General features: G+C 35.5%; 1 protein-coding gene across 4 annotated transcripts in view; it reads right to left on the bottom strand.

Annotated features, from left to right (window-relative positions):
- Phkb (phosphorylase kinase regulatory subunit beta) overlaps positions 1 to 18,989 on the bottom strand; it is a 233,980-nt gene that overhangs the window by 77,181 nt on the left and 137,810 nt on the right. For all 4 annotated transcript variants that reach the window (XM_071604776.1, XM_071604779.1, XM_027939134.2 and 1 more), the window contains one exon: positions 7,830 to 7,924. In XM_071604776.1, coding sequence (XP_071460877.1) covers positions 7,830 to 7,924 — 95 coding nt within the window. The remainder of the gene's footprint in view (positions 1 to 7,829; positions 7,925 to 18,989) is intronic.

Here is an 18,989-nt window from a genome sequence, read left to right as displayed (position 1 = left end):
TTGGTTATTATTATGATAAATTTGTAGAACAGAAAATATTATGTTAAATGATGTATGATAAAGGAAACCTTGATACAGTCAAATGAAGAAGACCTATATGAACATTTAAAATAATATTTTAGGGGCTGGGGTTGAAGCTCAGTGTAAGCACTTGCCTAGCATGTGTGAGGCACTAGATTCTATTCTCAGCAACACATATAAATAAACAAAATAAAGGTCCATCAAAAAAAAAATACTATTTTATAGGAATAATATGAGAAATAACTAAGTATAAGTATTAATAAATATAAAACTGAATATCTGATAAGACTATAATCATCTAATAAGAAAGCCTACATATAATAATAGACCAAATGTTGGAAAGATAACATTTTCCTCCAGGCTTTCAGGATTTTTCCTCAACTTTTAAATAAAAATGTAATATTATTGATTTGAGAAATTATTTGAAATAAAATAAAAACAGAAATATTTATTTAGCTCTTACAATTCATTGAAAGATCATATATTAGGAATTATTACCCCAATTTAATAAATGAAGAAAGGGAGGCTTAAAGACATTAATTGTTCAAGGTCACACAGTTATCAGTGGAAAAGACACAGGGTCTCTTTATAGTTAGGCTTGTGTAATGCAAAGACACTACACAATATCACCTCCTTCAAAACACAAAACTATTACATATATATGGCATTATTTAGCCTTAAGGCTAATAATTCATGCAAAAATTTATGCATCTGTATTTTAAGAAAATAAAGCATTAAACTGCCTCTTCCCCATTTATTTGAAAAATGAGAAAACAAGTGTATATATTTTTAGCTCAGATCCATAAAATATGTACATGATTTAGTAAATGTATATTGACTTTTAGCTTAAATTTGGAACTTTACAGCCTTGGAAAATAAGCCCTTATGACTAAAAAACATTCCTTTCATATTTGCCTTTGCTCCAAAGGCTGTCAAAACAGATCAATCCATTTTAATTGGCACATTAAATGCGCTAGCCTATTTCTTAGATTCAAAGCTTGAGTGTCAATGAATGTGAAACTGAATTCTCTCAAGGGTGCATCAACACACATGATCTGCTCTATCATGATAATTATGCAATTAATGTAAAATATTGCCTCAAGGAACTGATCAGAAATGTTCATATTCTATTCACCAGAATGATGACAAAAACATTTGGAACTCTCTTCAAGGCCACTCAAGAGAAAATCATTCAGAGAAATGGGGGCTCCCAAAAGCCCAATCCTTTGCTTTCAAAGACAGAAACTCCGTAAAATATGGATTATTAAATAAGCAGCGTTAGACTAGGTCCAACTGATAGGTTTTTCTTCAAAGATTAATAGATATTTAATAACTTTAACTAGGTAAGTTCTAGTTAAATAAGTTTATTCATACTTATGAATCAGTATGTTTTTTTTCTCAGAGTAAAATACCAGGAATATAAGCTGAGTGCTGTGGTCATACCTGTGATCCTAGCAGCTTGGGAGGCTGAGGCAGGAGAATCCTGAGTTCAAAGCCAGGCTCAGCAATTTAGCAAGGCCCTAAGCAACTCAGTGAGACCTTGTCTCAAAATAAAATATAAAAAAAGTTGGGAATGTGGCTAAAGGGTTGAGTGCCTTTGGGTTCAGTTCCCAGTACCAAACAAAACAAAACCATACAAATGAATAAGTATGTATGTAAAAAAACAGGAATATAGATTCATCAAAACAATACTAGATTAATATTCCTGTACATCTTTATTATGAATCTATTTTTCCCCTTTGACACTTTAGCAATGACTAAGTCTTCATTATGTAGATCAAATATTTCATTATATTTCATGCCTATTACTGGAACTTTTAATTTGAATACGTTCAGTGGGCTAATTAGAATGATCTTAATAAATGTGTTTAAACTCTTCTCTTTTAACTCTCAATTCAACTTTACTCAGTTCTGGATTTTGTGATCAAGGCATTTAATTTTAATTGGCTCTAGTATAAATACCAATTGATAAGAGAATCTCATTTCCTTCAAAGACTTCAGGCAGTATTACCTGAGAATATTCTCTGTGTAGCTGTAGCATGTTCAGGCTGGGCTTTCAGAAGAATTTTTGATGGCTGGACTATTTTATTCTGTTTTATTAGGAAAATCATAAGAATTTCTGTTTAGTACTCAATTTCATTCCCATACTTATAAATAAAATTGGCTTTTTGGTCCCACACAAACACTTTCTTTCTTTAACAGGCTAGTGAAGTTTTTTTTTTTTTTTTTTTTTTTTTTTAATTCTTTAAGTAGAAATTATGTCTCAAACAGCTTAAACCATTTGAAAGCATTAGGATGAACTGAACCAAATAAAACTGAACCACATGCAAAATTTCCCTAAATCACCTAAGATTAATACACCTTTAAAAACTGAATAGATTTGAAATAAAAATTTTAAAACTAGGGAAACAGTCATATGTCTATATTGTAGGAATGCTATATAATGCATCTACTAAATTTGCAGGGGGTGGGGCATATAACCTCTTTTGGATGGAAATAAACTCAACAACTTCTGAAGAGATGGTCTTCCATCATCTGATTGCTCTTCAACTCCCTAAAATCTGCCTTCTGGGCATCCCACCACAAAAACTACTCAAAGGTTACCAATAACCTAGATCATGAGAATCAGCAACAGAGATACTAAGAGGGAATTTATGAATCAATCCTCGCCAAATAATTTTATAGATTAAAGAACTACACTCCAGAGGTGTCAGGACACCTTCCCCAGATTACACTGCAGGTGAACCATGCAGGATCTAAAGACCAGCATCTGGATTTCAGCCAGTGCTTTGCTGCTCCTCCCAGCTAGGTAGTCAGCCATCCTGAACCAGTCTCTCTAACTTTCATATCTATGACACTGTTTTCATCTTCTTGCTATATTCCTTTGTCCCGCTGTTACAGAACACACTTTACTCCACCATCAGCACTACCCTGGCAAAGAACTAAGCTTGCAAGCTGGCCTTCCATGAAGTGTCTGCTATGTGATTCAGCTTTCTCATGAGTTGTGCTCAACAGCAATGTGATCTTGCACATCTTGTTTTCATAACTACTGGTACCTTATTTAAGTACTATGTCTGCATTGGAACTATCAAAATACAAATAATAATAAGTAAAATTTATTGATGTTGAAGTATAAGCCAGGAGCTTTTCTAAGCTCTTTATTAACTTACTTAATTCTGACAACAATTTTATTAGATACTGAGTTAGAAAAACACGAAAAAAAAATCTCTGTTAAAATACAGAACAAACAACTCATAAACAATTACTGAGCCGGACACAAAAGAGCCTAAGGGACAGAAAAGAACCAAAATGTAAGGATGCACTAAACAGCCCATAAATTATTTTATAACTTTCCAGCTCCTTATACATTTTTTTTGAATGCAGTAAAACAGAAAAAAAGGGCTTGATAGAAAAGAGACCATTAACCTTATGATCTAGGGGCTAATGTTTGATTGGACCACAAACCATTAACTACCCAGTGACCACCAGAGATGTTGATGTATGCTCAAACACACAAACCAGACCAGGTGGCCTAATGAAGGAACACAATCATGCTGAATATTTCCCAGCTGTGAGAGAAGCTCAGTCCCCATGCTTTGGATCATACATATTCCATATAAGTATGCACCCTAATTAATACTCATGCATTGGCAGCATATCTCACTTTTGAGATTGCCTGTTCTAAAAGTGTGTCTTTGCCTTTTGCTTTTTAATAAAGCTCTTTCTCTGTATACTAAAATATGACTCATCCTTAAATTGTTTTTTGCAATGAAGGGAAGGAACTGGAAGGTCCAAGTAGAGGCGTCCTTCACACCTCAGATACCCTCACGTGACAGTATTATTTTAGTTTTACATGTGAGGAAATTAAGGCACACAGAGGTTGATATATTTGTCCAAGCTTGGATTCAAAAGTGTGCAGTGTGCCTTTGGAGACTGAGTTCATAACATTTTGATAGGCAGAATATCCAAAAATATGAAAGTTCTCCTATTGATAGTCTTGAATATTAAAATAACTTTTGTAGAGGGGTATCAGTGATCAAATCCAGGGGTGCTTAACCACCGAGCCACATCCCCAGCCCTTTTAAAAATTTTGTTTATTTTGACAAAGCTAAGTCGCTAAGTCACTATGGCTAACCTTGAACTTGCAATCTTCCTGCCTTAGTGGCACTGGGAGTGCCACTGTGCCCAGCAGAACAACATTTTTATATTAGTATTTTTTCTATGACTATTCTTTTGATATTAAAATGTCTTATTCATGTAAAAATTCCATGGAATTTACCATTTATTTCAGGAAATAAATCAATTTTCCCCAAACTTACTTATGAACAGAAAAAAAAATGCTTAGCTGGTTCTTGCCTATTAAAATATGGTAGTCTCAAGTCAGAATTCCACAAATATTTAAAAAGGTTATAATACATATTTTTCTTTCTAATAAGGAATATCCTGTATTCTAATGAGGATAATACACACTTGAAAACAAAGATATTTGCTGAATTCCAGAAACCCACCCTCCTGTTACTATAAATGGATGTTCTCTATAGGGTCACCTCATCCCCAGTGGCAATGAAAAAATAGAATGAATCAGTGAAATACACATAGTCAGCTGCTTACAATTTCTGCTGTAATCAGACCTCTTCCAAGAATGAGAGTAGCAAAGGCTAGAAACAATTTTCAAGTGACCATTATCTCATATTAACATGGCAGAGGTGGTGTACTATGAACAATGATTCTCTTTCACAGATAATCAGTGAACACCCAGCATCAGAATTATCTAGGCAACAGAAAGTGATGGGGCCCCTATAAGGAACAAGTTGGGGTGAATGCAGAGGGAGTAAACACTTAAAGAAGCTTCTAGCCTCGTGAAAGGGGCTTCCTTTGATGAAGAAAGAAATCCCTAATAAAATTACTGACTGTTAGATCTGTGTACTTGGCCTCATCCTTGCACACACAGCAGGTAAGAAGGCAGATGGAAATAATTAGACCATTTTAACATGATAAATGTCACATATAATGATCCCAGCATACATTTTGTACTAATGTACAACATCTTGGCATTTAATTTTTCAGATCACTTCTACAGGTCTCTCAGTGTCCTAAGGCACCACAGGTGAAAAGAAAACTGTTTTCCTCTGATGTGATACTGAGTCAATCTTTTGAGGAAATAAGCTACTTCTTTTGTTAACTCCTTCACACCTTTAAGAAAATCACTGGCTTCAGATGCTTTTGAAGGGGTATGACATTCTCTCTTTGCTTTTCCTCTTCAGTGAACAACTTCATATTGGTTCTGCCACCTGATAACTGTGTGATTTTGGAGAAATTAATAAACCTCACTGAGACTCACAGTATCTATAATGGGTACAGTAATATTTAGAAAAAGTGTTAAAATCAGACACAATGCATATAAAATGGCATGCATAATGTCCATAAATAGTAGGAGCACAAATATGGTTATTTTTGTAGCTCTCACTTCCATTCTCATGCCCTGTCACATACCCTGTCTCATGCTTGTCTCATGCTCTTCACATAAGAGAAGATAAAGAATAAGACATATTCTGTACTCTGAGGACCTCCGTCAGGGAGTCAGGAATACAACCAACTGCAACAGCATGACAAGTATTGTAACATAGTATGCAAAGGGTTTTAAGAAAGCATGTTTAATAGTACAACTCCAAACCCAAATGACTCGTTTCCAGAGAGTAATTTATAGGATGGAATAATAGGGTTTTTTGTATTTTTCCCAAATCAAAGGTGATATAGGAAAGTAGGGTAGAGGAGCAGACATTGTTACCTTACTTAGAAGATAAAGGACAGACAAATTAAGAGTGTAAATTATTTTTCTTTCAAATGTTACTTTACCAGACAACATGAATAATTGAAGTTACAGTGACCACTGAAACAAACATTTCAAGCAGAGAGCTGCACATCTGGGGATATGTGTGGCCCCTGTATTCCATCAGTCTACTTCATCCAGACTCCGCAATGGACCTGGGCATGCCCAACTTATCTACAGTTTGAAATGGTTGAGAAAGTGGTAAGGGAATCTTATCATTTATATATCACCACAATTAAGCTGCCAACGAAGTAGGAGAACAGTAGCTTGCAACAGTTTTCTATTGCACATGTTTCCATCACCTTCCTTTTAGAAACTCTACACAGTGCTACACAGATATTATCTACCACATGCATGCAGGAGACAAGCCTCAATTCATACCCTTAGAGCACTTCTCTTAGTGAGGATGTGGTTCCACCTGAAAGGCATGCCATAGATAGATATTTTAGTAGCAACATTAGAAATCAGTTTAATATAAAAAATGTAGAATGAATTCTCTATAAAATTCACTTCCACTCGGTTGTACTTTGAGAAGCATTCTTAAGTGGGAAAGAAAAAGATGCCAGTAAATTATGCTAAAAATTACACGTAACCAACAACCTGCCTTATGTGTGTCAAGCATGAAACAATAGTTTAAATTCATGATTTTTGTCAGCCATGTATCCACAAAATGTTTTAATGTCCTCTATTTCCTGCTACTATATCTCAAGTCTATGACCTATTATTTAATTTTCTAAGAAAAGGCTTTGAAGTTTCATCACCCTAGAGAAATGGGTCAAGCATGTAAAATGCTACGTAAATAATACATGATAGTCTTAAAATAGCTCAGAGTCACAGCACTGGGTAATACGAAGTTAAATATATTCCCTTTTTTATCACTTCTTATAGTAAAACTGAATATCTCAAATTAGTAGAGATTGTACATTTGTACCACATGGTACACTAGCCTAAGAGAAATGCCAAATTCCCATTGTATAGGAGCTAACAGGCCAGTGAAAAATTTGTCACATATCAACAGTCACATATCAACACAGAGATTTTATATTTTGGGGAAAATCTTAATATTTTATTTACAAGTCTCTCAAATAGCTTCTCATCTATAAATCACTCAAACTAATCACATGTTTTGTTGAAGACCAGCAAGAGTCAAAGACATAGTACAATAGAACCTAATGGAGCTGTTTGCCCTGCCTTTCCCTCATTAAAACAAATATTTATCATGTATGTGTTGCGCGCACACACACACACACACACACACACATATATAAAATAAGGGAACATTTCAATCTGTAAGCTTAGCATCTGTGAGTGCTGATGCCATTCTTATTAAATGCATGTTAACTGCTTAGAATCCCAGGCACACATTCAGGTTCATTTCCTTTCTCCTCAGGCAGTTTCCACAATCCACAACATTTTCATTTTAACAGTCCTCATTACTGGTATCATTTAATACTTGAGGGTTTGCTCAAGTCAACATCAATCTTGCTGATTCTGCAAACACTTATTTTGTTGACACAACATAGTCTAAATCCATAGCTACTAAATGTAAAAATTTAAAAACTATTCCTTCCCCTGACAAGTCACCAAGTGCTAAGAACAACTCTGTCACTTACTCCTGTCACAGAGCACAGAAGAGACCTTAAACACAGAGCCTTTTATGGGAACCCACTCTCTTCAATAATATGTCATCTGTCCCAATGCCACCCATATGCACTGCACCTTCTCAAAACACTTCACATCTTAAGTTCAATCATTCTGAAGATGCAAATGTTTCCCTGAAAGATGACTTGCTGGACACATCTGACTCCTACATCTTCATTAACAGCCCTTTACCACTAACAAATCTTAACTAACCAGAACAAAGAGAAGCCGATCCCTCAGAAGAAACAAGAAAAACTCATTCAGAATAAAATTTCCTCTTTAATTAAGCTTTAAATATCTATGCATGTGTCTAAATTAAGAAAAAATATATCTTTACCTGATTGGAGTATCTCATGCTCACATTACGTTGATTTTGTTGTGGGATATAACGCTGAATAGGATCAATGTCTTTAGGACTGATTAATTCATCAGCTAAGGAAAAAAAATAACATAATCAAATAAACATTTACACAACATTATAAACCAACAAAACTTAAGAGAGAGCAATAGACCATTTCGCTCAAGAGCAAAATATCCATTTTTTCAAGGCACATGGAACATCCTTTAGGATATAACATACGGTAGGTCATGAAATAAGTCTCAATAACTATAAAAACTTGAAATAATAAAGAGTATAACCTGTCTACAATGAAATGATAAATCAATAACAAATTTCTGAAACTCAAAATGTGTGGAGGGCTGGGGATATGGCTCAGTTGGTAGAGTGCTTGCCTAGCATGCACAAGTCCCTGGGTTCAATCCCTAGCACCAAACAAACAAACAAACAAAAAAATCAGCTTTGGGCTAGGGTTGCGGCTCAGCGGTAGAGCGCTTGCCTAGCAGGTGCGAGGCCCTGGGTTCAATCCTCAGCACTACATAAAAATAAATCAATAAAATACAAGTATTATGTCCAACTACAACTAAAAAATAAATATTTAAAAAAATTTGTGGGGTATAATATTCCTAAACAACCAATGAGGCAAATAAGAAATCAAAAAGGAAATCAGAAAATACTTTCGGAGACTAGCTCAGTGGTATAGTACCTACCTTATGATGTGCTCAACCCTGGGTTTGATTCCCAGCATCACAGAAAAAAGGAAAACAAAAAGCAACAACAAAAAGAAAGAAATATACTTTCTAGTGTAATTTTGATGAGATGAATGAAAATGAACATATAATATATGAAAATGTGGAGCTGTAGATAAGCAATGCCCATTAGGGAAATTTATAGCTACAAATTCCCACATTAAATAAAAGAAAAATTTCAAATCAATAATCTATTGTTCTACCTTAAGACGTCAAAAAAAAAAAAAAAACAAAAAAAACTAAATCAAAAGCAGAAAGAAAAACAGAGTGAAAATTTATAATTATAGTAAAAACAAAATGGAGAATATCAATGAAATCAAAAATACATTCTTGAAAAGCCCAACAATTGTCAAGACTTTTAGCTAGACTGACCAACACAAACAAGAGGGGAAAAGATGAAAGATGGGGGAGAGAAAAGGAGAGAAAATACTCAAAACGCATGCCAACAAATTAGATAACCTAGAAGAAATGGACATATTCCTGAAAAGACCAAACTACCAAAACTGAATAAAAAAAAATAAAAAGTTTGAACAGATTTTTAAAAAGCAAAGTGACTGAAACTCTCACATACACAGATAATACATGCATGTGCACACACAAACCCCAACCTCAGTGATCACTGAACTATACCCCTGCTAATGAATACAGACACAAAAATTCTCAACATGATATCAGTAAATTAAATCTGGTAACATATAAAAGCATATCAATAGAATAAAGGACAAAAAAGCTCTAGGATCTCTTTAATAGACACAGAAAAAGATTTAGTTAAAAATGAACATTTCTTTTCATGATACAAAGCAAATAAACTAAGAATTTGATATAGTTTGGATATGAGGTATTACTCAAATATTAGATAATGCAATAATGTCCAGGGGTGAAATGATCAGATTATAGGAGCTTAACCTTATCAGGGGATTCCATTTGATGCACCAATTTGAATGAACTATAAGTACTGGGTAGTAACTATAGGCAGGTAGGGTGTGGCTAGAAAGTAGGTCACTGTGGGTGTGTCCTTGGGGATTATATATTTTGTGAATTATATTTTGTCCTTGACTCCTTGATCAGTCTCTCTCTGCTTCCTAGGTGCCATGAGCTGATCAGCTTTCCCCTGCTGTGCCCTTCCACCATGATGCCTCAGGCCAAGAGAAGAAAGTTGGCAAACAGTGGACTAAAACTTCTGAAACTGTGAGCCCCAAATAAACTTCTCCTCCTCTAAGTTTTTCTTGTCAGGCATTTTGGTCACAGTGACAAAAGGCTGATTAAGACAAGATAGAAGGGAACTTCCTCAACCTGATATAAGGCATATCTATGAAAAATCTATAGCTAACATCATGTTCAGTGGTGAAAGAATGACTACTGTTCCCCAGAAATCATAAACAGAAAAATGTTCACTTCTAGTCTCCATTGAAGAAAGGGTTCTAGTTGGGAAAGAAAAAGTAACAAATGCACTCAGACTGGAAAGTAATTAAAACAACATGGTACTGGAATAAGAATAGACATATAGATCAATGAAATAGAACTGTGAGTCCAAAAATAAACTATTACGTTTATGGTTAACTGGTTTTTATAGGAGGCCAAAATAATTCAGTAAATAGAAGAATATACTCTTTTTTTTTTCCTCAACAAATAGTGCCAGGATGACTAAATATCTAAAAGCAAAATAATGAAAGTGGACTTCTTTCTACATTTGGAGAATAATAATAATAATAATAATAATAATAATAATAATAATAATAATAAAAAAACAGATAAAAGCAAGTGTTAGCAAGAATGTAGAGAATCTGGAACCCTCATATATGTTGTTGGTGGGAAAGCAATATGATGCAGCTGCTTTGAAAAACTGCTTGGAAATTGTTTAAAATGTTAAACCTAAGAGTTAGCATATGATGTAGCAAATCCTTAACAGACATATACCCAAGAAAAATAAAAAAATGTCAAATAATAATTTATACATGAAAGCTCACAGAAACATTATTCTGAAGAGTCAAAAAAACAGCAACAACCCTAGGCGGGTGCAGCATATGCCTATAATCCCAGCAGCTTGGGAAGGCTGAGATAGGAGGATTGTGAGTTCAAAGTCAGCCTCAGCAATGGTGAGGCACTAAGCAACTCAGTGAGACCTTGTCTCTAAATACAATACAAAATAAGGCTGGGGATGTGGCTCAGTGGTTGAGTGACCCTGAGTTCAATCTCCCGTACCCCCCCACCAAAAGGCAACAACCCAAATTAAAAAAATTAGGTATATGCATACAATGTAATGCTATCATATAAAAAAAAAAAAAGAAAGAAGGGCTAATACAGGCTATAACATATAAAGAAAATATGAAGCCAAGTGAAAGAAGCTAAGATACAAAATGCCACACATTATATGATTTAGGGTATATGAAAGGTTCAAAATAGGTAACAGAAAGTAGATTAGATTGCCTAGTGTTGATGGGCACTATGGAAGTGACTAGAGGGAAATGAGGAATGATGCTAAAGGGTAGGAAGTTCTTTTGAAGTATGATAAAAACCTTGTGAAATTGTGGTCATGGCTGCACAACTCAGCAAATAAATTAAAAAGAATTAAATTGTAAACTTTAGTGAGTTATACCTCAATAAAGCTGCTTTTAAAATATTACACTTGTATTGTCAAAGAAGGAAACTAGTTTGTTAGGACAGACATGGTTCTTGATAATAAATCATAAAAGAGATTTTTGAGATGGAGAATTTCTTAGGGTAATGTCCTCAATGGCTGTCATACTGTAAACAAGGAAGCTCTTTTCATCTGGTAGTTCCCTACAGCAATTTTGGATAAAAAATCCAAAGATATAACAAAGAAGGCAATTTAGACTGGAAAGGAAGGAGGTAGATGAAGGCCCTTTTATCTCTAATGTCTTCTCTCACACACGCAAGTGATGCCCATCATCCACACATGAGGCTGGCTGTAGTTGAGTTCCTGCATGGACCTTGAAGGGAATACAGGAGGGAAGAGATGGTTGTGGAAAAGGCCCCTAAAATGTAATTCTGCATAAACTCCTTTGAGTCCAAGTTGGCAGTATCTATGCAAATATACAGTGAGAATACTCTTTAAACCAGTAATTCCACATCTATAAAATTATCTTAATTATGCTCACACATGTGCAAATTAATGCAATAATAACAAAAAATGAATCCAATTTCTACTAAAATAAGATGGCTCCCTTCTATATTTTTACTACACCTAAGTTATAAAAATATATTAATTTCATTCTTGATTTTCAGTTCTAAACTGTTCATATGAAAACCACACCATCTCAGTTCTTCATAAATGTATGTGTGTATAATCTTTATTTAAAAAATTACAATTCATTTTCTATAGATTTTTAGGTACTGCTTTTAAGCAGTTAACTCCGAAAAATAGACCAGGGAGTCAATGATTGAAAATTTCTTTCCAGCTTTGGGAACATTTCTACATTATATTTCTATTCTGGGGTACCTCCCAGGCACATCTGTAATGTTATTCAACAAACAAAATCACCAAAGCGTGCTTTAGTAATTCTTGGAGGATCTCCTCAATAATAATAAAAATAATACTAAAAGTAAAATAACAAGAAAAAGGAGGAGGAAGGGCAGCAGGCATCACAGCCTTTGGATTTTGCTTACCAAGCTCCTGACATTGTTTAAGAAATTCATGTACATTAATCCTCACAACTTGATCATTTTATAGAAAACAGCAAAGAGGCATACTGTGTTTAAACAACTTGCTATGGCTAGTGAAGCCAGATTTAAAGATAGGTAGTTAGTGTAGTTAGGTAAATCTGGTCTAATATTGAATAAAATCGAAAATGAAGGCCATGTTGAGAACAGAGCCCAGGAAAGCAGAGCAGCTCCTGGGAAACTGAAATGTTAATGTTCCAAGGCCCAGAGCCCATCCCAAGGAAATGTTAATGAAGTAGCTCCCAGCAAACAGGGAGATGCTAATCCAAAAGTCCTTCCTGCCCAGATTACTCCTTTGGCCCACCTGTACCCCACCCTTTGGGCCTTCCCACCTACATTCTATCACTGAAAGATAACAGAACAAAGGACAGGAATGCTTCAGGAATGAGGGAAAGCTAAAAGAAGACCTTAGCTATAAAAAGGGGAAGACATCCACCCTTCCATGGATTCCACCTCTTGGGTCCCCTTCTTCCTCAGGGAGAAGTCTTTTTTGGTGTCGTTTAATAAAGCTTCTACTTTCCACTCTAAACTTGCCTTGGCGTGTGCTTCTCTGGTGTTACACTTCAGCATAGGGGAAGCAAGGACTCCTCATTGGTAAACAACAGTAACACAATGAGACAATTTTTTTTTTTCTGTGAGGGATAAAAAACCACTTTTGCCAAATTTAAACCAAATCAATATAGGTTCAATTGTAGTAGATATTGATATGTAACTTTGATTTATTAATTTAGGTTTAGCTCATGATGCAAGTTTGATTAGTACTCTGATATTCTAAATAAGCAGCAAATTATTTCCCTAGCTCATTTGTATGATTACTGAGGTGTGAAAAATTTCCACAACCAACAAGCATGTTACATAATTAATATTTCACTATTATTCTATAGAAGTAAAATTCTCTTTATCTTGTTATTTATAACTGATGACACACAAATTAAGAAATTTTGTATCCTTAGAAAGCAAAATGTTAATCTATTAAAACTGATAAGAATCAAATGGCTAGCCAAGTACTTTGAAAGCTTGCTTCTTTGCATTTCCTTCCCATTTCTCCTAGTACCACTTCCACATCTAGCATGATTTTTCAGCTTACACCACGTACTCATCAATAACCCTTTAGGCTGTATGCTTCTTATTCATGGCTGTGCCCCAGCACCTAGCATGGCAACTCACAGAGTGGAATCTTAATAGACTGACCTAATAAATACAACAAAAAATTGGTGGCTTAACAAAATATAGAAAAACTAATTGCCATAATAATTAATTTCCATACTGATTTAAAAAAGTAACAAAAGGTCAAGTTAATAGATATGTTTCTCCTTACAGCACTAATTTTTATCATTCAGGAGGCAAAAAAGAGGTCCTCATTGAGCCAATGCAATGACATTAATTTTCTGATGAAGGGTGACAGGCCTGAAAGAACTTATACCTGACCACTTATAGAATATTTAAAACAAAAATAAAAGAACAAGAATAAAAGAGCAATGGCTCTTTATCCCCCCCAAATATATACAATTTTATATGTCAATTTAAAAATAAAAAAATTAAAAAGGGAAATATTCAGAAGCGTTTGTTTCTTCCATGAAACAAGTTAAAGGATATTTAACAAAACAAGTAATTTTTTTCATCATGATATTAAAATCACAAAATCCAAATTAACACACTAAAATAGGCTAAGCAGATAATTTACAGGGTAAACTTATGTACTTCAAAGCAGATTATGTACTTCAAAGCTGTGGTGACACATATCAGTAACACATTTTACTGAGATAGGAATAAGAAAAAGAAAGACACACCGGTTCTCCAAAGAGAAAGTCCATTAAGTCCATGGAATGCAGAAAACACCCATAAGCCTTTGAAATGCAAAACAAGCAACTGAGAGCAACCCTGCCCAAGTTCTTAGCCCAAGAACTTGGCCCATGTCCTGATCTGCAAAAATTAACAACATGCAGGCAATACCTAAGTACAGAGAAAAACTGATGCAAAACTTCACCTTGACTCCACCTCTTGTCCAGCCCCCAGCAACTGTCTCCCTAAAAATAGTGTTATGTTCGAATTCTGGACCCCCAAAAGACCACCAGAGACCAAGATAGATGTAAGCAGCAAAGAGGTGTTTATTGCGAGCTAGCTCGGTCCTCGGCGCGCACACACAACAAATGGTGACGCTGAGGAGGGTTTGCAGCAGTTTTATACATTCTTTGGAGAAGGTTGGGACCCCCACATACATCACAGCATCTCTTAGCAAATCATCACACACCACGGGAAAATCAAACAACTCTAAAACATGATTAGTGTATCAAATGGCAGGAAAGAATCTAGAAAGGATTACTGGTTAATTCAAGGGGTTGACGCACTTAAAATTGATTGGTTTAAACCGTGAGGATGTCGCAAGGTGGGTACATGCCAAGCTGCAGGGCTTCTAGTTTAGATATTGGTCACCACACCTAGTGGGGGCTGTTGGTAAAGATGGCGCCCAGAACGCTTCTATTCCGGGAGCTGAAGTCCATGATGCACTGAATGGTGCTCAAATCACCACCTCCAATCCCTGTGAATGGCGCGAACTTTGAATGGCGCACCTTCAATCCCTGAAGTGGTGAGAATTCTCAGCCAGTGAAGAAGTAACAGCCCACTCGCCTTGCTCCTCCTCATTCTGCGTTAAGCCCATAAATATCAATACCTTGTTCCTGTTCGCTCTCTTACTATTACTCTCTTGCTCTCCCTCTCTCTCTTACTCTACCCCTCTTACTCTCTCCCCCTCCCCTGCCCTCTCTCGACCCCCTTCTCTTCTGTGAGTGGCCGCTATGGTCCAGGTAAATGGTTGTTTTGGCCTGTTGAGTTTACAGAGCTTTTGCACCATTCTTTACAGGGGCCATCTGGAATTTCAGATATTTCGATATCTTGGCCTATCTTAGGTGATCACCACCTGCGGCTTTTCCGAGAACTGTTTCCACAGAGCTTTTCTGTGGTATTTTCCTGACTTTAGGACTGCAGTAGGTCAGAGGTTAAGTTTCAGAGCAAAATGAGGTCCCAAGTAGAATGAGGTTGCTTAGGTCTTTCAATAGCTCACAACAAGTTGTTGCTCTCTCCCTTTGGAGATGGTTCACATCTACTGTTGAGATATTTCTAATTCTCAAGATGGTCTGCATTCTCCTTTGAATGTTTACTCCTTGCTTTACTAAATAGATCTCTATGCCTCTACTGACGTGTGCTTAAATTATTTCCATTTAGCTTCCCACTCGTCCTGAGTCAAGTTCTTCCCTTCTTTGAGAATTCCTTGGGACCCTATAGCAGAGATATTTCTTCTCTGGTTGTTGCCTCCTTGTCCCTGATGCCAATCCAATAACAAGGTCACGGTTTGGAGAAAAAGGAAAAAGAAGGTCTATTGCTTTGCTAGCAAAGGAGAAATACAGGGGACTACTTTCCCAGAGGTTGGGATTCTGCCCATCAGTAGGAACAGGAGGCTAATAGAGGTGATTCAAAGGATACATTCCACATGTTAAGAGTTGAAATTCACTTGTTAATTTGGTAGATGGTCATTTCTGAGATCTTCTGGTACAATCTCCAAAGTCTGGATTACTTAATTCCTACAGTGGGTGTGCACTCAAGGACAGAAAAATCTGTCTAGGAAGTGAAAGAAAGGTAATCCTGTTTCCCCTGAATTAGGAAGGGGAAAGATTATCGAGGAGCAGGGAGAGAGGAAGAGAAAGAAACCTATTTGTTTAAAAAATAAGTTTCAGTGGCAGAGCAGCAAGAGCTATATTCAGAGCACTGTTACATGGTGACATTATGAAATGAGCCATTTTGAAAACAATAAACGTAGATCTTCAGCAACATATATTATACCAAAAGATTCCTCTGTCACAGAGAGGTAGTGTGTGGTGTGTGTACAAACTCAATTGATTAACAGGTGTACTTTCTAGGATTAAATGTTGAATCTTATTGTAGCAGTGGTCCACTTTATGCTTGATGCTCTGCCACTGCAACTGATTTTTAGAATGGACATGCTTCTTTCTCTTCCTCTCTCTCTGTTCCTCCCTAAACTCTTACCCTCCCTAATCTCAGGGGAAACAGGATTACCTTTCTTCCCCATCCTGGGCAGATTTATCTGTCCATAGGAACATAGTAATCTAGATTTTTGGGATGGTACCAGAAGATCCCAGAAATTACCATCTCCCAAATTAACAAGTGAATTATAACTCCAACAGAAAACACATGAAATGCAGCCTTTGAATCACCTCTATAAAAGTCCCCTTTCCTGCTGATGAGCGGAATCACAGACTCCGGGACAGGAGTCCCCTGTGTTTCTCCTTTGCTAACAAAGCAATAAATCTTCTTTTTCCTTTTTCTCAAAATCATGTCCTCGCTTCTGGACTGGCACTGGGGACAAGGATCGAGCTTTCGGTATCATGATGGCAAAAAACTAAATAAGGAAACAATGACAGATCTAGGTATATAAAGATTTTTAATTTTTCTCATCAAAAGAAAACTAGTATACACAAATTTCTGAAGCAAACAAACCAGAAAAAATTGGAAAGGTTTAATATACTTAATATATAAAATATTCATGTAGACTGATAAGAAAAACAACAAAACCAAGGTTAAATGGGCAAAGCAAACTACTAGACAATTTACAGAAGAACTAAGAAATGTATTTTATGAGCATGTAAATGAAACCAAGATACAATTTAATATCTTACTATGTTAGTAAAGTTTTTGTTCCTAATAATAGTATTTACTGCTATGGAGGTTATAGGTGATACAAACACCTTGCAGACTACTGAATAAATCAATAAACTCTATCAGTCGGGAACTGTGTGATCTTAGGTGAGCTTCTAAAGTCTTCTGGGTCTCAGTTTCCTCGTCTATACCACATAGTACTCATAATACTCTTATAGAGAAGTTAGGAGGATCACTTAGGATAATATTTGTAAAAGGCAGAACATAGAATCTGATAAATTTTAAGGTAGGTATTATTAGTATTTCTGATAAACAGTGTGACAGTATATTTGAAGTACCTACTCAGACTCTAGGCATCACTGTTTTCATATTCAACTTTACTAATATTTGTGAGAGTAGGACTGTAATTTTATTTTTCTAATCTTAGAAGCTAGTCAACTAAAATATTTTAAGAAAGTCGGATATACTGGATATAGTGACACATGCCTGTAATTCCAACTACTTGGAAGACTGAGACATAAGGATTGCAAGTTCCTGGCCAAAATAAAATAAAAAATGCTGAGATATAGCTTAGGGGTAGAGTGCATATATAGCATGCATGAAACCCTGGGTTTGATTTCCTGGTACCATTAAAAAAAAAAAAAAGAAAGAAAGAAAAAGAAAAGGAGTTATTTATATAATAATTTACAGAAAGAAAATCTTCCTAGACTAACAATTTAAAGTAATACTACATGGGCTCTCAAAATGTTATATGTTCCACACAAATCCCACTTTAGGTCACTAGTAATCATGTGGACATCATGAAAAAGATAATGAAAGTGCTCGGTAATCGATGTCTTTCTGCTTGAAGTTTCCTGAAGTATAATAACTGGGAAATTCTCTTAGCAACCAATATAGAAAAATATCTATATACTCTTATCAACTCATTTTATCTTTGATCAGTAAAAAAACTGTGCTATATGGAGTTTAGAGTCAACTGTGTTTGAAATCAACAGAACAATAAAAATCAGGACCTCAGTTTCATAATGTCCGCTACACACTAAGGCATTTGATTAACGATTTTGACATTCAAAAGCATTTCTAGTCTTAATCAGGAGTTTTTATATTTGGGGTTAATTGGCAAGAAAAATGAATGAAAACAAATGCAAATAGACTTATCTTAGTTACTAATACTGGAATTAGAAGTACTATATCACAATAATTAGGCTATTCTCAGAGAGAAAGAGATATATGTCCTATTGTTCCTGCTATATAGCTTATACATAGCACAGTGATTATCAAAGGGGCCTCTACAAATAGAAGTAGAATCAGCAAATAGAAGAATGGTTAAGTAGCAACTGGAGAAGCACTTTCTTCTTGTGATGAATTTTGAGGTTATGGGGGTATCTGAAAGGAGGGCTCACGAGCATCCTGAGTTGACTGTCTGAAAAAAGCTCTTCAAATATATTAACTCCTAAATTGTAACTGGGAAAGGGAAGGAGGGGGAGATGAAAGGACAGGAAATAGAAGAACAATTCAAGGATGTATTTGCCCTAATGTAAATTTCTTATGATTCCTTACGATAGTTCCTCATCAGTTAATCCTTAGCACATTAAAATATGGAAACTGATCATCATAAGTTAAAGATATTCTTCAAGTCCCAGAGGTAGTAAGTGATAGAACTTGTATTTGAACTTGGAACTGATTCCTAAATTCATGATCCCCAAACCACTGACCTTTCTAGTAGAGTACAAGAAAATCATGTAGAAAAAAAGGAAGAGAAATAAGGGAAGTTGTAAAGGAAAAACATGATGATGTCAGAGAACTAACTTATATCAATCAAATAGGAGTTCACTAGATATTAACAATCATTTTAAATGCCTACAGGAAAACAAATTGGGTTCCAAACAGTGACTTATCCAAGAATTTAAGAAGCCAATACATTAAAATGTGAACTTTATATGTATAACACTTTAGAAATTTAAAGGTACTTCTAAACTTATTCTATCACTTTTTAAAAGGAGAGTTATTGGATTTTGAACCCAGGGGTGGTTTACTACTGAGGTATGTCTCCAACCTA

The sequence above is a fragment of the Marmota flaviventris genome, chromosome 18 (assembly GCF_047511675.1).
Source record: "Marmota flaviventris isolate mMarFla1 chromosome 18, mMarFla1.hap1, whole genome shotgun sequence".
Classification (NCBI taxonomy): Eukaryota; Metazoa; Chordata; class Mammalia; order Rodentia; family Sciuridae; genus Marmota; species Marmota flaviventris.
The sequence above is the reverse complement of the archived record's forward strand: the minus strand, read 5'-3'. Positions and strand labels throughout refer to the sequence as shown.